This window comes from Cupressus sempervirens, chromosome 1 (genome assembly GCF_028749045.1).
Source record: "Cupressus sempervirens isolate cs-2001-9-10 chromosome 1, ASM2874904v1, whole genome shotgun sequence".
Taxonomy (NCBI): Eukaryota; Viridiplantae; Streptophyta; class Pinopsida; order Cupressales; family Cupressaceae; genus Cupressus; species Cupressus sempervirens.
The window spans coordinates 474708330-474730116 of NC_143118.1; the positions used below are offsets into that span (position 1 = coordinate 474708330).

A 21787-nucleotide genomic window follows, 5' to 3' on the forward strand; every position below is an offset into this window, starting at 1 on the left:
ATGCAGCCACATTGGCTTTAATGTTGGAGAATGTTGTCATGGAGGTGGGAATAGAGAATGTGGTGCAAATAATCACGGATAATGTAGCAGCATTTGTGGCAGCAGGTAAATTTAATTTTTTATATTTGAATCAATATGAATCATAAATGTAATGCTATGGTATTATTCAATTTATATTTGATGTAATTTGTAAATACTAAATATGGAAAGTTTTTTACTGATAATCAATTTTTTGCTAATCTTTTAGGTAGAATCCTCCAAGAGAGGCATCCCACACTTTTTTGGTCACCTTGTGCAACACATGTCCTTGACCTTCTTTTGGAGGACATAGGAAAACTTGATTGGGCGAGTCCAGTTGTAGAAGATGTAGGCGAGTCACGAAATATATCTATAATCACCCATGGGTTCTCAGTTTGATGAGAAAAGCCACTAAAGGCAAAAATTTGATGAAACTTGCTATGACAAGGTTTGCAACGGTCTTCTTGACGTTGCAAAGTATTATTGAACACATATTGGCTTTGAAGAAAATGTTTGTGTGTGTTGATTGGGTTGCTTCACCTTACTCAAAGAAGCCCGAAGGAGAGGCTGTGGCATGGATAGTCTTTGATGATAGCTTTTTTGCAAAGGCTAAGGAGATTGTGGAGGTAACTTCAAAAATCAAAACATTATATTTTTAGTTTATTCAAGTTTCATTATCAATTCATAACTTACTATGTTATTAACTAATTTGTATTTTTCAAATTTCAAATGTAGATGTCTCTGCCCCTGGTTCTAGTCTTGCACATATGTGATGGGCAGCAATCCTCAATGGGAGGCCTTTATGAGGCCATGGATAGGGCGAAAGAGGCTATTAGAAATTACTATCATGGGAACAGTCTTAGATTTGACCCCATTTGGGAAATAATTGATAGGAGGTGGAACAATATGCTCCACCAACCTATTCATGTAGCAGGCTACTTCCTCAATCCCAAATTCAAGTAATATGAATCATGATAATTGATTGTCCTTGAAGTTGGGATTTCACTAAGACTTTATTTTACTTTACTTTTTAAGGTTGTGTAGTAAGACTTGATATCATTTTCTATTTGTTTTAGGGCTAATGATTGCTAATCAGATCCTAATGGAGAGGTCATGGAAGGTCTCTCTCAATGCATTGAGAGAATGATATCAAGTGAAGAAGAGAGAGACCTTATTGTGACCGAACAACAAATCTATGTGGAATCGAGGGGTTCTTTGTTCTCTTCTATGCTAGCAAAGAGAGCAAGATTTACTCAAGCACCAGTTAAAGCGTCAAACTTTAAAACTTTTGCTAATTGATAAGTTGTGCTTTTGATTTTTTTTTAATTGCTTTATAACTTTTTTTATTTTGTTTTGCAGATGCTTGGTGGGCAAGTTGGGGTGGCAATACCCCCAATTTAAGGAAATTTGCTCTTAGAGTCCTATCCCAACCTTGTAGTTCATCCCATTGTGAGTGCAATTGGAGCTTATTTGAGTCCATCCACACAAAGAAAAGAAATAGAATGACTCAAAAACGGCTTAATGACCTTGTTTATGTGCACTATAATCTTAAGTTGCGCATAAAAAAGGCACAGCTCTTAGAGCTACCTGGTCCACTTGATCTAGATGAGATAGATCCTTATTCTAATTGGACAGCACAAGAGCTAGGTCCATTGTTTGCACCAGATGAGATCGCTGATTTGGAGAGGCAGGCCATGGAGGGGGAGGCTGACGCTGATTTTCAGTTCACTATGGATGACATTGAGGATGAGGACGAGGATGATTCAGGCGAGGATCAGGCATTACCATTAGGAGGAGATGCATCCTCTTTTAGGACGCCGAGCCAGTTAGTAGGGACGTCGAGCGAGGGGGCACAGCCATAGAGTTCACAGCCACGCAGCTCACGCCCTATCCCAGTGCGGGGCACTTCTTCTAGGACTAGACCCCCTCGCTTTCTTGCTAGTGCAAGTGGAAAGAGGAAGATGTGATTGAGTCATTGACATTGTATTGATGTATTTAGACTTTTAGTATTTACTTCTAGTTTGACAAATTGAAACTATTTACTATTTTGCTTCCTACTATAAGCATTCTGCATGAGAATGCAATTTTGTATGCACTATGCATTTATATATATCTAAACTCTATTTGTTTCTTTTGTATTGTCTTTAATTAACTTATTAGATGCATCTTCTCATTAAATTTTGCAAAATAAATCTATTTTTAATTAAATTTCAGCGATTTTTTAGGTTTCCGAGTTTTTTTTTTTTAAATTGTCGAGTTTTTCCCGATTAAACTTTTGGGGGGCTTGGCGAGTTTTTTCCTTTGGTGAGTTTTCCAACTATGTTCACAACAATAAAAAATGCATTTGAAATAAACAACTCAAGCAGATTGATCACTCTGGAGAATCAATTGATGAATACTAAAATGAATAAGGGAGAATCAATCTCATCTTATTTTGGAAGGATCTTTGAAATTAAGAATCACCTAAATTCCATTGGAAACAAAGTAGAAGATCAAAAACTCTCTATATTAGCACTTAGAGGATTACCATTATCATTGGAAGCATTCATTCAAGTTGTCAGTAGACCTTTAATTCCTTCATTTGATCAACTAAAAATTGATTGTACATCAGAAGTGTCAAGATTAATTTCCAAAGGTATTGTATCAAATCAAGAGGGAGAAAATCAAGCTCTTTTCTTTGCTCCAAATCACCAAGGAAAAAAGAGGAAATTTAAAGGAAAGAAACATGACTATAAGAAAAAGAATAATAAGTTCAACAATACTAATCTCTCCAAAGGTAAATGCAATTAAATGTGAGAAATTCAAACATGTCTTCAATAAATGTCCTGAAAGGGAAAGAATCTTAGCCTCTTTAGTCAAAAGTAAAAAAGATGAAAATATAGTTTTCTACACTGTATTAAACTCTAATGAATGTGTGTGGATAATAGATAGTGGCGCTTCCCAACATATAATAGGATTCAGGGACAAATTTGAAACACTTGAAAATTACAGATCTAAAGGAGTTACTATTGGAGACAACTCCACTCTTCCAGTCAAAGGCATTGGGACCTGCTGTATTCAATTAAGGATTGGAGTTACATTAAAGTTGAAAGATGTTCTATTTGTACTTGGAATAAAAAAGAAACCTAATCTCAATCTCTGGATTAACGGATGAAGGTTTTCAAGTTACATTCAACGAAGACAAAGTCTTATACTGGCCTAAAAACACAAGTCTTAAAAATGCTACCACTATAGGGACTAGAGATGGGACCTTATATAAACTATGTAACATTCAAAACCAAGCTCTTAATCATGAAATAACAAATTCTAATGAAATCTGGTATAGAAGACTTTGGCATATTGGTTTTAGTTCACTGCCAAAGATAGGTAATATCACCTCTACAATTCCAAACCTAAATTCTAAACATACAAGCATATGTAAAGGTTGTGCTCTAGGAAAGAACATTAAAAAACCTTTCCCTATTAGTGAACACAAGTCTAAATCAATTCTGGAACTAATTCACTCTAATCTATGTGGGCCCATGCCAACTCTCTCCCTAAAAGGTTACTCCTCTTACATAACTTTCATCGATGATTACTCTAGGAAGACTTGGATTTTCTTTCTAAAAGTTAAGGAATCAAATGAAGTGTTATCAAAATTCAAAGAATTCAAAGAATTGGTAGAAAACCAAGTGTCAAAGAAAATTAAAACTCTAAGATCTTACAATGGGGGAGAATATACTTTTGAGAATTTCAAAGCCTTTTGTACATCTGTTGGGATTAAGAGGGAGTATAAATACCTTATAATCCTCAACAGAATGGTGTAGCAAAGAGGAAAAATAGAACTATTGTTGAGGCAGCAAAAGCTATGCTTCATGATCTAAACCTACACTTTTCATTTTGGGTAGAAGCCACTAATATTGCAATATACATAGAAAATAGATGTCTACACTCTATTCTAGAAAATATAGCACTTGAAGTAGTCTTTACAGGGAATAAACCTAACTTAAGTCATCTTAGGATCTTTGGTTGCCCTGTGTATATATATACATATACCTAAAGAAAGAAGAACTAAGTTAGAACCATCAGAAAAGAAAGGAATATTTGTTGGGTATAGTGAAAACTCAAAAGGATACAAAGTCTATGTTCCTGGACAAAGATCAGTGGAAGTAAGTAGAGATGTTATATTTGAGGAAAACACTGCCCTAAAACTATCTATAAGCACAAATGATGAGCCTTCAATAGACTTAGATGAAAGTCCACAATCTGAAAAAGAAACAAGTTCAGTACTAGATGCAAAAAATAGAAACATCTCAAATACCAAAAAGAGACCATTGTGGGCAAGAAAAATGATTGAAGAAAATAATATTGAACAAGATGAAATTACTAAGGAAGTCAAGAAAACTAGAAACAAATCATGTTATACTGCACTAGTAACTGAGCTCACTAAATCTGAACCTACATCTGTTGAAGAAGCTCTAACTTGCCAAGCATGGAAAGATGCTATGGTTGAAGAATATCAATCAATACTACAAAATGATCTCTAGGATATTGTATCTAGACCTAGAGTCAAATTTGTTGTCTCTTCTAAATGGCTATATAAAATCAAATATGCAGCAGATGGGAGCATTGAGAAACATAAAGCAAGGTTTGTTGCCCGAAGTTTTTCACAGAAAGTAGGTATTGATTATTAAGAAACTTTTGCCCCTAATGCTCGTTTCACTTGAGTCAAGACAATTCTTGCTTTAGCAGTAGCGAAAGGATGGAAGGTGCATCAAATGGATGTGAAAACTGCATTCTTTAATGGAATCATAAATAAAGAAGTTTATATTGAACAGCTTGAAGGTTTCGTGATCAAAAATGAAAATCTTTATGTATGTAAACTAAAGAAAGCGTTGTTATATCAAAAGAAATGAGTTCAATACTAGATGCATAAAATAGAAACATCTCAAATACTAAAAAGAGACCATTGTGGGAAAGAAAAATGATCGAAGAAAATAATATTGAACTAGATGAAATTACTAAGTCAAGAAAACTAGAAACAATCATGTTATACTGTAGCAGTAACTGAACTCACTAAATTTGAACCTACATCTGTTGAAGAAGCTCTAACTTGCCAAGCATGGAAAGATGCTATGGTTGAAGAATATTAACCAATACTACAAAATGATGTATGGGACATTGTACCGAGACCTAAAGTCAAATCTATTGTCTCTTCTAAATGGCTATATGAAATCAAATATGTAGCAAATGGGAGCATTGAGAAACATAAAGCAAGGTTTGTTGCCTGAGGTTTTTCACAGAAAGAAAGTATTGATTATGAAATTTTTTTTGCCCCTATTGCTCATTTCACTTTAGTCTAGACAATTCTTTCTTTAGCAGCAATGAAAGGATGGAAGGTGCATCAAATAGATATGAAAAATGTGTTCTTAAATGGAGTCATAAATGAAGAAGTTTATATTGAACACCCTGAAGGTTTCATGATCAAAAATGAAATTCTTTATCTATGTAAACTAAAGAAAGCGTTGCATGGCCTGAAACAAGCCCCTCGAGCTTGGTATGAAAGAATTGACAATTATCTCATCAAATTAGGGTACTCTAAAAATGAAGTTGATCCTAACATCTATTTCAAAACATCTAATGGAGATATGATCATATTGGTTCTTTATGTTGATGATCTCTTAATAATAGATGAAGACCATTTGATTGCCAAATGCAAACAAGACCTTGCTGCTGAATTTGACATGAGAGACTTAGGTTTGCTACATTATTTTTTTGGGCCTAGAAGTATGTCAAAAGGAAGATTACATCTTCTTAAACCAAGGGAAATATGCTCAAGATATTTTGAATAGATTTGGGATGATGGACAGCAAGCCACTTGCAATTCCAATGGAAACTAATCTACACAAGTTAAAAGAGGAAGCAACACATTCTGAATCTATTGATCGTACCCTCTATAGACAAATTATTGGATTTCTCATGTTTTTGGTAAACACCAGAGTTGACATCTGTTATTTTACGAATGTACTGAGTCACTTTATGTGTGAACCTAAGAAAATACACCTGATGGCGGCTAGACATGTTTTGAGAAATCTACGTGGCACTATTGGTCTTGGACTAAAGTACAGAAATGTTGAAATCAAACTTGAAGGCTACACGGATTTTGATTGGGCTGGTTGTTCCTTAAATCGAAAGAGTACCACTAGATGTTGCTTCAATCTCATATCAACAATAGTGTCATGGTTCAGTAGAAAACAACCTATAATTTCCTTGAGTTCTACTGAAGCAAAATATATGGTAGCCTCCATGGGAGCACGTGAAGCAGTTTGGTTAAGAAAGCTATTATTTGGATTATTTGGAAAGAAGTTAGATTCAACTGTGATCCATTGTGACAATCAGAGCTGATCAAACTTTCAGCAAATCCAGTGTTCCACAATCAGTCAAAGCACATTGAGACTCCTTACCACTATATTAGAGACATGGTTGACAGGAATGTGATCAAGCTGATCTATGTTAACACAAATGATCAAAATGCTAACATTTTCACTAAACCTCTTGCCAGAGTGAAAATAGAGTATTTTAGATCTAAACTTGGTATGACAAATATGTAATTAAATTTTTTGTAAATTTATTCATGAATATTATATTAAATTATTGTTTGCAAACTTGTTAAATGAAAGGTGACGATCTTTCATATTTTTGTTAAAGGTCTCTATTATAAGGTGACAATCTTTCATATTTTTGTTAAAGGTCTCTATTATAAGGTGACAATCTTTCATATTTTTGTTAAAGGTCTCTATTATAAGGTGACGATCTTATCAATAGACGACCAACCTTTAAATACCAAAAGCATTGAAGGTTATTGGTGTTATTGTTATACGCTAGATTCTATTGGACACATTGATATCCATCATGGTTATAGGCCGGATCTTGCCAGACATCATGAAAAATATTGGTGTCATTGTTATAGGCCAGATTTTGTCGAACACATTGATATCCATCATGATTATAGGCCAGATTCTGCTAGACATCATGAAAATTATTGGTGTCATTGTTAAAAGTTAGATCCTATCGGACACATTGATATCCATCATGGTTACAGGCCGAATTTTGCCGGACACCATGAAAATCAGCTAGTATGGTTATTTAGACCGGATTTTGCCGAATATCATATTTCATCAAATATAATCAAGTCATACTTAACTATATAAAGAAGTTTCAATCCCTCATTGCTAAAGAGGGAGTGTTAAGAAAGTTAGCAGTTAGAGTATTGAAACATCTGCCTTAACTCGTAATTAATATTTATATACTATCAATTTAATAGTGCAGTATTTTCAATATTGGTTTTATCTGTTTAACCTTATACACTTGAATGATTAATACATACTATATCTGACAAGTATATTCCCTACCGATAATCATTATAAAAACAGACCATTACAATCGTTATTGAAACGACATCTCCAATCATATTATCAGGTGGCTTCATTACATTGGATTATAGTTGTCATCATTATCAGGTTTAAACCCGTGGCTTATTTAAACTTTGTTAATGTTAATTAAATGGTTATGAATCGGTATGTACATATTGAGACATGAATTGTCATGTCCCCTTTCTAGCGACATAACTTCTACCGGGGATTTGCCTATCATTGACTCTCGTAGGCAAATGATTTTGGAGAGAGAGTCATTCTATTGCCAGATGATTACATTCTTGCTCTCGGAAAGTTATAATCCAGTAAGTGGGGCCTACTTGTTCTAATGTCAAATTGAGGTTGTACTTTTAACTTTATAAAGTTATTTATTTAATTTTATAAAGTTAATTAATAATAAAATACATTATAATAAGTTGTTCTGGAAGCTTCCAGCGACTTCTCAAAAAGTAAATAAATAGAGGGCAGGGGGCACCCATTTGAGACAAGCGATTTTGTGGATTCTACTACTTATCATATTGGAGCAATTTGTGGTCTTCGGTCTGCAAATTTCCGATAGGTCTTTGGGAACGAAAACTCCCTTGGATTTGCATAACTGAAGAAGTGAGATATCTTCTGAAGGGTTGCTCATTGGAGATGGTATTCAGCCATTTCATGATGGATGAATTAGAGAATTGATTTTTAAGGGTCTGAAACCAGCAAGGAAAGCGAGGTAATTTGTTACATCCAGAGGGGCACTATCAAATACAGGGTTTACAGCAATTTTTTCGAAATTTTACAAGGATAATTTTCGCAGGCTGACCTCTTCTGAAGCAACGATCTTCATAAACAACAATTATGGAGCTTTCTAGCAGCATTAGCGAACACATTGTGAACCATCTCATCACGGGTGAAGAGTCTTGAGGATTATTTAATAAAAATCACGAGCCTGGAGTTTGTTGCGAATTTCCGCACCAAGATTGGAAGCAGCTACAGCTTAAAATTGTCTCATTTATTGGAGTCGGGACTAAAGGTTTCGCATTATAATAGGAGCGGTTTGGAAGTTCGCCCACCACAGAGATTCCCGAAATGATTGTTACAGACGGCAAGTGAGTTTGCGACCCCCATTGAAGACTGGAAATAACTTAATGACAGATCTATATTTCGTGCAGTGCAATTTCGCATATACAGACCAAGCAGATTCCGTCGAGTCAGGAGTGTGAAGGAAATTATAGCGTCAGTATTAAAGGACACCGGCAGTCGGATGAAATCATCAAGACGACTGTGCCATAGACCCAGCTGTAGAGAACAATACTGATTGGCATTCAGTTATCACATATAGCAGCGGACAATGGAGGCGATAATCCCAGGTTTTTAGATATTACTTGGTTGTTATTTATTTCAATAAAATTATTATACTGTGACAGATCTGTCCCAAATAATTTTTTTCCCTGCATACTATCATTGTCCAATCACGTTTATTACAGCCACTCATTGGGTTGATTGTTGAAGTATTACATTTATTTCACTTACTGAGTGTATGCCAAGAATTTGACAAATTTCCACAATTTGGTATCGTTATATTAAGGTCTTTAATAGTGAGGGTCATTTCATGAATGCATAGGGTCATGCCTCTATTAAGTCATGTTTCAGCATGTATATATATTAGTTTATATCTGAGTCTGCAGATCATATCAATGAACTTGGCATACTGATCTTAGATAAGGATAATCTATTATTACAGCAAGAACATAGAAAGTTTATCAAAAAGAAGACATCGGTCTACTACAATCCAAAATACATATCAAAAACTTTGATAATCCACCAAACACGATCTAATAACATTTTACAATTTCCTTCTCTTCCGTCTTCTTTCTTCTTCTTTCATGTTTGTAGTTGGAGAGGATGCATTGTATGAAAGGATGTAATTACATGTATTGCGAGTTACGTGTGCATGAAAAGTAATGCGAGTTACATGTGCAGTTGCATGTAACCCTATAATTTCTCTTTTAGTTAGACTAAGTCAAAGTTGGTTGAGTTGCTCCCACTTTTTTCTCCATCTTTTTCTCAACTCCTGTGCCTATATAAAGGAGTGCCCCCTCATTGTAAAAATCATCTTTATCTTTATGCAAAAGAGCTTTGGAGAAATTGTGCTAGCATAACTTTGTTTGTGTAGCACTATCTTGAGAGAAAAGTGAATACAAAGGAGCATTTGAGACTTAATGTTGATTAAGTGGGACTGTTACTTGTATGAGTTGTAAGCTTTGTCCATGATTTATCTAAGTTATCTTGTGTTTTTGGTAATTGTATCTTGTGAATTGAATATAAAGAAGCAAATGGAGCCGGAGCTTTGACTAGGAGCAATTGTGGAAATATATAGCTAGAAGCTTTGTTTGTAGCTTATACTTCTTTCCTAATTCACAAAATAGTTAAGTTATTCTTACTTTTAGGAGCCTTTGTGCCCTAATTGTAAAGCATTTTCCATATAGAAGTATGACCAAACATAGAGCCAAAGCGGTACATTTTCAGCTAGCCTTTGAGTTAGTGAAGGTTTATCGGTATCATTGTTTCTAGCTCTTGATAGGAGTGTAGTTAGAGATTCGCCCTACCCATTACTCGCTCTACGAGTAAGTGGATTATTTCTTCTCTTCCGTCTTCTTTCTTCTTCTTTCATGTTTGTAGTTGGAGAGGATGCATTTTATGAAAGGATGTAATTACATGTACTGCGAGTTACGTGTGCATGAAAAGTAATGCGAGTTACATGTGCAGTTGCATGTAACCCTATAATTTCTCTTTTAGTTAGACTAAGTCAAAGTTGGTTGAGTTGCTCCCACTTTTTTCTCCATCTTTTTCTCAACTCCTGTGCCTATATAAAGGAGTGCCCCCTCATTGTAAAAATCATCTTTATCTTTATGCAAGAGAGCTTTGGAGAAATTGTGCTAGCATAACTTTGTTTGTATAGCACTATCTTGAGAGAAAAGTGAATACAAAGGAGCATTTGAGACTTAATGTTGATTAAGTGGGACTGTTACTTGTATGAGTTGTAAGCTTTGTCCATAATTTATCTAAGTTATCTTGTGTTTTTGGTAATTGTATCTTGTGAATTGAATATAAAGAAGTAAATGGAGCCGGAGCTTTGACTAAGAGCAATTGTGGAAATATATAGCTAGAAGCTTTGTTTGTAGCTTATACTTCTTTCCTAATTCACAAAATAGTTAAGTTATTCTTACTTTTAGGAGTCTTTGTGCCCTAATTGTAAAGCATTTTTCATATAGAAGTATGACCGGACATAGAGTCAAAGCGGTACATTTTCAGCTAGCCTTTGAGTTAGTGAAGGTTTATCGGTATCATTGTTTCTAGCTCTTGATAGAAGTGTAGTTAGAGATTCGCCCTACCCATTACTCGCTCTACGAGTAAGTGGATTATTTCTTGAAAGTTAAGAAGAAAGGATATTGGTAACACCCATTTTACAAAATCTCTCGACTTCTTGCTTACCTTGAGTTGATCTGAGGAACGGTGAGAAAGGGGAGCCTTCCCTTTAAGGTAGGAGAGCCTCTGTCTCACATGCTGTGGCTAGTCATCCTATTTTGCGACTAAATTTTTACCTAAAATTGCTGATTACAAAATATCCACCCAACATGTCCCACAACCCTCTTATGGGAATTATGGAAGGAAAGGAATCAAAGATTAATATAAAAAATGGATGAGCACTACATCCCTCGAAAACAAGGTTGAGGAAGCAATCGTTAAGAAAGTGAATAGAAAACTAGGACAAATTACACCAAAAGGGGTGTTCTTCATTGAATGGGACTCAAAAATAAGATTAGCATGGAATGGTCCAAAGGTGTCGATATGGATTGAAAAAACACAAATCAATTAGGAGGATAAAAGGGAAAATGTGTCTTGGATTCCCTCACAACTTGATTTTAGTTCAACTTTGATTAAGGACCAATAGGAAACCTTGGGGTTTTGGGTGTAGGATGCATCTAGAATGGTGACACCACGCACCTTTATCTAAACCGAGCTACCAAATAGAACCAATAATGAGGTAGAGTTGAAAGCTTTGATCCATGGGTTGATTCTATGCAAACAATTGCGAATTAAGGAGGAAGTTGAGGATGATTATGTGATTTTTATCAATGCAATTAGGATGATCTCAACACCAAATTGTAAATTAAAGGCATTATTAGAAAATGGTATGCAATTAATTATCTAGTTGGATGATATCACAAAAAATCACATATACTAGGATGGGAATTTGGAGGTGGGAAAATAAGCAATGAGGTGGCAAATGGACTTTGAAAAGTAGTTAGGAGATTGGAATATTAAATCAGTCCCTAATGGAGGGCAATCATTGGGTTTGCAATTAACCCACGTTGTCCTTCACACTAACGGATCTTGCAACTAAACACTATACAAAGATCATGCACATGGCCAAGGTATTTCCACATCAAATGTAATTAAACAATAAGATCTAGAGAAGAAAGAACAACAATTGTATTTATAAAGAATAGAGAATTTAAAGATAGTGGAAAGAAATTTGTGTAAATGCAGTTTTGTAAAATCCACGCAAACCAAATTTTCATCATTCATTCTCCATCTTGATTTGAAACATAATTTTCTATATTCATCTCATCAAGGTAAATGTAGAGAAGCACCAAATGACCTTCATGGGATGGATGTTTAACCTAGGACTGAAGGCAGTAATGAAGGACCAAAAGATCCCTTGCACCCATCATGAAAAATAGAAGCAATGAAGATGGTGCTCTGACGAGACTTCTTGGGGAATGAGGATAGGTTTAGAGTGAATTTTGATATATCATCACAATTTATCACATCTTTGTTAGATTTGGGTGGCAAGAAGGTAGATGAACTCTTGCTCTTCTGACGACTACTTAAAATAGACATCCTCGTTGATGGTGTTAATATTTTGGTATAGGCCAAGCTTTAGATTGGTATTCCATATCCCTAAATTTCCCATATTGTGGGTGAGAGTTTAGTATGAATGCTTTTATTTTAAAACTAGATGATAGAGCCTTAGGTCATCATTGTATTGGGCAATGGTGCAGTGGGATTTCTTCAGACAAACCAAGGCCCTAGAGGAGCTAGAAAATTTTGAATGGGTTGTTCGATTCTGCATATTGTGGATGGAAATTTCTTTGATGGAAAATGAAGAAAATTTGTGTCTGGTTCTTCTTGGTTCTCCAATGGCTGATGGTTTCTCTTGTTCCTTTTCCCCAACACAAAAGTATGATTTTTTGTATAAACGAAGACTGTTTTGCAAGGAGATGCGATAACCGGTGGGTGTTTTGCCTTTGGCTTAAAAAAGGATCACAATGAGGATGAAGGTGGCTCATGCGGTACTGAAATGTCCTAACCTATGTAGGATATGCATTTTCAGATTTTTATTGGTGTGTTTCAATTTCTCATCATTTTCTTATGATTCTTTAGAGTTTTGGGGAGGTTTTGAATTGATAGAAAAAAGAATGAATAAATTCTAAAATGCTTGAAGACTAAAATAATACATTGCAATTCAAATCTAGGTAATATAGAATTTATACTTTCTTCTCATCTTTAAAATCTGAATATTGAAATTAATTTGTTCAGTACATAGCAAACCTGATTACAAGTGATTCAATGGTTATAGAATCATTGAGTTTCAATAGCAAGATCCATGTTTCATTTTTTAATGACACACCTAGCTGGGGAATGAATGATTTGTTGGTGGAAGATAATATTGATGTAATTATCGGGTATGAATTATCTCTAAACTTATCCTAATCTGAAAATTGCTTCTCTATAAACCCTACACCATGTGCAGCTAGCTTAGGAATCAATGGTGTTGCTGTTTAATATTTCTTTTGCTTCAGATCTGCTCCTTGGTCTAAATATCAGCAATATCTACCAAATTTCTCTAATCTTGAAGAATACTTGATTATACTGAGAGGGGGTGAATCAGTATAATAACAACTTTCCCAATTTAAAACTTTTTATCCAAATAATTGTTTAATAACCTTAGATGCTGAACTAGACAATTATGCACATGAACACAAATACACAAGATTTATGTGGAAACCTAATGTAGGAGAAAACCATGACAAATAAATGCTTTATATATATAAATTTGTTCTTTTACAATGTTTTGTAGGCTCCAACCTACTAGAGGCTCCAACCCCTACATTTTTTAGCACCCCTCAATAGAAGCTCCAACTCCCACACTTCGCAAGCACCAACCTACTAGAAGCACCAATCCCCACTGCTGTCTTCATGAGCACCAACCCACCCTGCACACAAACTTCTACTTCACCCTGACAATGTTGCTTACTCAAATGATGATGGATATATTTAGCACACACTTCTTCTTCTTATATCCTCTTACAACCCGCTCTTACTCCATCCACTTACATTTATTCTTCTTATTTTTCATTGTCTATTTCACTTTTACACCATTCTTCTAATGTATATTTTATATATATCCTTCTATTTTCTTTTTCACACTCTTCCTCATCTCAATTTTGAGAAATGAAGTAATCCATATTTATATCCAGTAATCCATATTTATATCCACTTGGAGGATGTGACTTTTCAAAGTCAAAAGTCACTTCATTAAAAATAAATTTCAATTAAAGATCAAGAGTAACAAAAGTAACTTATTGCACCTTTTCATTTGATTAATTTATTTCAGATCATTGTCTACCACTCCATATCTTTCACAATGACTTCTCTTAAATGACCTACTTGTTTATTAATCGTCAAACCTTTGTATGCTTGTGTCATCGAACATATATTATTTTATGACAATCCTACACTAAATGTTCAATACCCAACAATTGGCTGTATGTTTCTTTAATTACAAAATAATGTCTTCACTGTTTTTTGGCCGCTTTCATCATTGATAATAATAATATTTCTTAATTACAATCATTGTCACTTCCATCGCTTAATGTTTGTCTATTGTAACCGTCCTTTGAAGTATGAAAACTCCCATCTGCTGCACTGTTGTTGATGTGTTAGAGATATTGCTTATTCAATGGTATTTCTCATCAATATTATTTCATTGCATCTTCGCAACTCCAGATGTATCTAATGCTGATGCTGCAAACTCCAGATGTATCCAACACTGACGCCCCATACTCCAGACATCATTGTTCCTAAGGGTGGCTCTTGTCAGATGCTATTTCTTTGTTTTTCTTTAACTGCTTCTGTATTATATTCATCCCTGCCTTTATACATTGTATTCCTTCAATATTCCGGTTGAACTAGATGTCTCCAATATGCCATTCGAACCCAAACACTTTATACGCTGTTCATACAAATGTTTCCTCTTATCATCTGGACAGGTTTCACATACGTGTGCACAATAAGGTTTGTTTTCACATATTGCTGCTTATTCAGCTTGAAGATATTGTGGCTCTTTGTAATATGTGATGACCTTAGCTGCATTGTATTCTTTTAGTCTATGATTTTTTCTCTTTCCTTTTGACGATCTATAGTGATATGCCTGCCGTTCTTATGACTTCATCATTGTACAATATTGTTATCATTTTTATGTCTGCTGTGGTTAGTTTGGACGCCATCGTCTCATATTGCTTTTTCATTTTCAGTTGCTCTGTAAAACGGTTACTGTATTTGATATTCAATGGCTTTTATTTCTATCGTACATAATCAAGGTCTTCATCATATATGCTGCATATGAAGTCTTCTATTTGATTTAATTATAAACCACAACTGTTCAATTATATATATATATATATATATATATCTTTTTAAAGTCTCTGTTCATCTGGGATATATATGGTTCTTTTACTGTTCATATATCTTTCGCAGTTCCTCAAATCTGCCATGAGTGCAGTTTCAAACTCCTTTAAGTAAATTCATTAAAATATTAAAATTCCTTATGTTCTCTTCACTAAATCTGGAATAATCTTTCTCTTGTATAGCCATGGTGCATATCTGATTTAACCTTTTCCACACGACTCATTTCTCATCTCATCGTATGCCGTTGGTTGTGTTATGGTGTTGTTTGAGTTTTATGTCACTATATTGCCACACATTTACTGCTGACCTTTAGTTTCATTTTCTTAATACATTACCCTTAATCTTTCATAGTGATTCCATGCATCTTTCCATCAATTGACATCAATGACAGTACTTCCATCAAATCCAAATTGAGAATTGATTTCTTCTGCAACTTCCACTAAAACAATTATCAATTTAAACCCTTAGGATATCTTTCGCTTCTGCAGGTGCTATGATTTATGAGGGATTTTGGGTCCTTATAACCTGCAATTTCTCCCCTAAATGCAAGAACTTTGAAAATGCAATCTCAATCTATCAAAATGACTTTCAACATGCCAAAAATGAAACCCCAAATGTCTTCTTATTCACCCACAAACCCAAACATCACTTTTAGGAATTTTTATGATTTCAATAAAAATATTTAATTCTCCCCAAAGCTGCACATACCTCCTTACGAGCCCTTGTATTTGTTTTTTAACACTTTTAAAAGAACTTCTCTCCTATGTGGGATTTTACCCATTGGTGGCCCTCTTTATTAGTCACTTTACTAAATTATAGGAAAGTAACTTTATAAATAAAGTACCTTCTTTTATTTAATTAAAATATTAAAGTTAATATTTTCATTTTTGAAACCATCCACCTGAACTCTTCAAGTAAAATTGATAGAGCACTTGGTCTCTTGTTGATGTCTAATAATAGCAAGTGAACTCCTAGTGTCCTGAAAAAAGAAACTCCCGTTAAAGTAGGAAACTATCTTTGGACACTTGAAATGGTTAGTTAAGCCCTCTGCAAGGCTCTTCAAACTCTGGGTGGTCAACAAGCAAATTGCCAGTCTGTAAAAAATTAAAAATACAGAAAATCCTTATAAAAAATAGAAGTCTAGTTCTAAGATCTTGAAATGCCACATAAATTTTCCCAAAGGTCCACAAACTGTCAAATGAGCTCCCTATCCACTGTGTCAGCCTAGGAAAAACTTGTTTTCATAGGCTAATCCTGCTAAAAGTTATTAGAACCTAGGAAGGAGACACTGCAGGTACTCACTCTAGTTGGGATGGCTTAATGGCAAAGAATGGTTGTTTTTGTTTTGGCCCCATGTTTTTGGTTGTTTGGCCCTATTTCCTAGGCCTATTCAAAGAACGAAAGTAGTTCTCTGTATGCTTCCAGCATTCTAATTGATAAAGCAGAATTTTGTTTGTCTATCTCTACTAATTTTGACAGCAAGACTGATTATGTTGTTAATGACGTAAAAACTATGTAATCATATATTTTGATTACTATAGGTCATCCCACTTTGGTAATTTACGAAGTTTAAAAAATACTAGTAACTTTTGGTAAATTCTTCATATATTTAATAATTATAAAAAGTAGTTGTACCATGAATGATAGACATTGACAAAAGTCACACTATGAAGTCATCTTGGAGGAACCAATTACCAAGATCTTAGGATATGAAATCCATGTTCCAAGAAATCAAATTGTTTTAGGCCCAATAAGAAACATGGCATGCAATCTGAGAAAAAACATATAAAGAAGTTTTTTTTTGAAAAGACCACATTAAGAGGCAAGTAGAGCAAGGGCTTGTAGAATTTTGGCAAACTAGTAAAATAATCTTAAAATTGCATGGAAACCAAGAAGCATTAGCACCATTTGCCCAAAGTGCCGATTCCTTTTTTTTTGTTTTTAAAATTTGTTAAATGTTAGTTGGAGTGAGAGTTTGTAGAGAATCATTCAAAGTTTATTAGTTCTACTTGTTTATCGCAGAAAGTGCAAGATTCATTGCAGATGCTGATATAAATCTGCAATATCGTTGAGATAATAAGAATACTTGTTGCAGAATTCGAAGCATTGCATTGGCATGGACTAGGTCTTTACCCAAACTAGTAAATCCAGGTCCAAGGCATCTGTGACAAATCTCTATCGTAGACTCAGATCCTCCAAGCCTCGTGAATGGAATTGCATGTAATGTCTCCTTTGAACTAGGTGTTTGGGGAAATACCATTAGCCTATTTTAATTTTGTGGACTAATTCAACAAATGAAATAAGAAAAAAATTTAATTAATCAAATTGTCTTGAGCTGTTATGGATGACTCTTTCTAATTAATTTTTATTAAGTGACTAAGTAAAAAATGGTCAAAAAATAAAGTCTCTTTATGAGACCAAAAGGTGATTATTAAAGGTCAATTAAAAATTCTAACTCCTCAAAAGTTCTTGAGGAAGTTATAAAAGAGGAATGAAGAGAACATTCACACATCCAGGGTATTTTATTTCTTCTTTTTCAAGTTTGGATTTATTATCTAACTAAAAACTCTAGATATATTTGGTTTCATAGATGAAAGATCACTTAGACAAAAGGGGCATTACATGCAACTCTTAATCAAAATTTCCAATCAGTTGAGTCTATATTTTATTGAATTGATTAAGCTAGCATAAGCCACATTATGCACACTTGTTAGTTTTCAATAAATACATTTTTATATTGAAAGAAACCATTAATCACCATTGGAATTCATAACTTAAGTTGTTGTGTTGCAGTGTCCATCTAGTGGAATTACATAATGGTGGTGACTTATTTGCGATGAAAACTATGGATAAAACAATGGTATTGAACCGCAATAAGGTACGTCTACATGATCATTTCTATTGATTTCCTATATAAGTATTCATATGATCTCATCCAAAATGATGTCATTTTCAAACATTTGAATTCAATAATTTTGTGTATCTTGATCCACACTTTCAAAAGACTATTCATTTTATTCACATTATAGTGGAAGAGGTACCTTGGACATAATTCTTGTGCATATTTTTATAAACAAGTACTACAATATTTGTGTCATCTTTTAAATTACATCGGAAGATTCAACATTTTTCTTTTTATAAATACTCCTTCAACGTTTTGTTGCATATACATTATTTTTTATTATGTAACTTGAATTATTAGGCATTATGCATTAATCCTGTTGATGAGGGTTTTTCTCACCACCAATACAAAATAAAATATGTGAAGTATATTCAATCCTTTCTTCAACAAGGATAGTACTATTGGATAACATAAGATGAGACAAACCCTAAGGTTCATAATGTTAGATCTTGACTCAACTTGGATAGACTTAGTTATATGATGTGATATTTTTGGTTTAACAAGGGAATTTACACTAATGTTCTTAGATTGTATATTTAATTCCCACTCTCACTCAAGTAAACTCTTTCAAAATAAATACAAAAATGATTAGGGTTTAGAGAAACTAAGCTAGGAACTCTAAAGGATAATGATAATACTGAATGATGCTTTAGATAGATGGTCCCCACAAATTGATTTATGTTTAATTAGATTAATCTCATTGCCTCAAAAATAGTGCAATCTTCAAATAAAATGAGATATTTTCCCAGATTGTAAACATACATTCACGTACAAATACTAGTGTGATTCAAACATGCATTCACTTTAAACTTGATGTAGGAGCATCTTGGGGTTGTTAAAAATCTTGCATCACCAAAAAGATTTCCTTTCAGTTTGTCTGTATTCTATTGCATTTGGATAGTTTCATGTGTTCTAGCTAGCAATTGGGCTAGTTGGCTCATCATCTTATGCGATCCTTATGGTGTGACCTAGGCATTGTGGAGATCCTATGTCTAGCTCCATAACTTGATTTGACGTTTCCAAATGAAGTTATCTTAAGATTGGCCTAGTCCTATATTTAGTTTTCTATTCTAATGGCTAGGTTGGCAAGATTTGGCTTGCGATGGAGATCCAAATAATGCAAAGTCTCATGGCGCATCATTTTATGTTGTTACACATGGTAGGCCTCCTTGTGTATTCACACATCTTGATGTATCTAATTGGGATTATTTATGGATTGGGGGCCTGACCTATATTGTTATAATACATTTCTTTGTCTTGGAGATTGTTGATCAGATAAACCGACATGTGGTTGGCAAACTTGTATATAAGTAGGGCAGTAGTTCTTGTTTAGGGAGGTAGTATTATTCAGGTAGTAAGATTGGTAATGAGGAGAGCAAACATATGTAATTGTGAATATCGAGAATCAGGCTTATGTCCTCACTAATGAGGCATGTATGTTGAATAATTTGTGAGCTGCATTGTACTTGCAGGCCAACTTGATTTCCTTGTAGTGTTTCTAGCTACAATGTTGGACATCTCCTTCAGGGATTTCTCCTCCTTTGACTACGTCAAAACTAATGTTGTGATTGGATTCAAACTAGCCATACACTATAAATTTACATCAGCAAGATACAAATGGTATGAATCAAAAATCTGTTAGATATCTTCACATTTTGCCATCTAGATCACTAAACTATAACCAACATTAAAGGATAGAACTCATGCATACATCAAAAGAATACAAGAAAGACATCATAGCTTTAATGCTTCGCTTACATTAACTCCAAATGTTGTTTACACAAATTTCTGGTCATCAATTACTATTGTACAAAAACTACTGCCTTTGCTAACTTGAACTACTAATTACTAAGGATGGAACCGAAAACTTTTGCAAAATTTAGAACCTCCATTTGTGAAATAATGAAGATTCATGATGGAAAAGTTCATTGGTTATGTTGTGATTATATATATGACGTTAAAAGACCATATAACAGTGTGGAAGCAGGGTATGTCTGGAACGAATGTGTAATGAAGACACGGATCGGAGCCATACAAGATAAAGATGACCTCCACATGGGAATGAGATAGTGGTATGTCATGGAGAAAGCTTTGAATACCTTCACACATCTTATATATACGCACGTACACAGGGAACACCGATAAGTCTTGCCAAATGCATGTACGAAGATAAACGAAGGGGATACATTCTGATTATTTCAAAAGATACAAGGATGATGTTCACACCTCGCAGATGCATAATAGAAGACTCAGATTATTTTATTCTTGCCAAAATTCATTTTAATAGTTTCATCGACTATTTAATAATAGAAGCGGATGTTCAATAAAAAATGTAGAGTCCGATAAACATAGAGGGAGTTCGAATGATATATCTTAAAAATGATGGCAAGGGACCAAAGAGACTGACGTGGATATCCAACAGACTAAGCTTTTGTTTAATTCGAACCAGGGATTGATGTTATGTGCCGGCAATAAAACGTTAGTCAATGACAATGATAAGAAAACTAGTCTTCAAAAGGTTTGATTAGTAATTTAAAAGAGGTGCGATTTATTTTGAAAGAGAGATGATTTTTGAATGTAAAAGGTCACGTTTCTTTATATTAAGAATATTAAATGGGAGAAGACATCCAAATTCAATATTTCCAAAAACATCATTCAAAAGAAGAGATTCATATAAGGAAGAATAAGGACCTTTAATATTACCTTATAATATGAATTCAATTATTTTATTTTAATAATAAAATTAAAAAGTCCTTTTTTTATTTTTAAATGACATGGAGATTTAAACTGAAGATGAGTTGTCCTTTGTAATTTCTTTTGAATCAAAGTAAACTTTAAGAAAGCCGTCTCCAAAAAAAAGATATAAAATATTAGTGAATCTTTCATTATTTTGAAAATAAATATTTATGCTGTGATTTTTGGATATTGATTGTGTCTCTTTTTTGTGCCAACGTTTCGGGTCACACTCTGTGAACCATCATCAGGGTAGAAGAGTAGTAAGGAGTTGAGAAATGTTTATTTCTATTGGCGAATCTCTCAATTTTTTTTTCTAAATATAATTAATATTGGTGATTATTTTCAAATCATAAATTTTTTGTATAAAATATTGACAAATCTCAATAATAATAAGAAGTTCATTAATCACCATGGAATATTACAAATCAAAAGTGAACATATTTTTTTACCTCATAAAATATTATGAGGATTGTTACATATACTTTAAATCAATACTGAAGACTAAGTATTGGTGATATATCCCTAAAGTAACCAATAATTATGATAATTATTGGTCAGTTCAATTTAATTTCTCCACTAATATATTATATTTAAGTGACTTAAATCTAATCATATACCAAATATTGTGGCAAATATTTGAGTTTAAATTTTTCAATAAAATAAATTATTGAGCGATTTGAAATATTCTAGAACTAAATTTTATAAAAATATGGCGATTTAGGTTGGATCAAATCTTAAATTATTAGCCAAAAAATTCTAAAATTAGCCAATTTACAAATATTAGCCACTAAAAAATGCCTTGTTTTGAATTTTGTGTACAATTTAAATGTTAGATAAGTAGACACGATCATTTAGCATCTTAAACTCAATCATCACAAATATCGTGAAATATCAAATTGTCTCTCTACTAGAGGAGTTAAGGTTCAATTTGGACTAACTAAAGATTGCATATATATTTTGATTTATCGCATCTTGATTATTT

General features: G+C 33.8%; 2 protein-coding genes across 9 annotated transcripts in view; one reads left to right on the plus strand and one right to left on the minus strand.

Moving 5' to 3' along the window:
• The window catches only part of LOC149578339 (phototropin-1A-like), a 338062-nt gene that overhangs the window by 235526 nt on the left and 80749 nt on the right, over positions 1-21787 (plus strand). For all 6 annotated transcript variants that reach the window (XM_089828327.1, XM_089828331.1, XM_089828325.1 and 3 more), the window contains one exon: positions 17961-18045. In XM_089828327.1, coding sequence (XP_089684453.1) covers positions 17961-18045 — 85 coding nt within the window. The remainder of the gene's footprint in view (positions 1-17960; positions 18046-21787) is intronic.
• LOC149578340 (uncharacterized) overlaps positions 1-21787 on the minus strand; it is a 260414-nt gene that overhangs the window by 157396 nt on the left and 81231 nt on the right. The gene's annotated exons all lie outside the window — the stretch shown is intronic.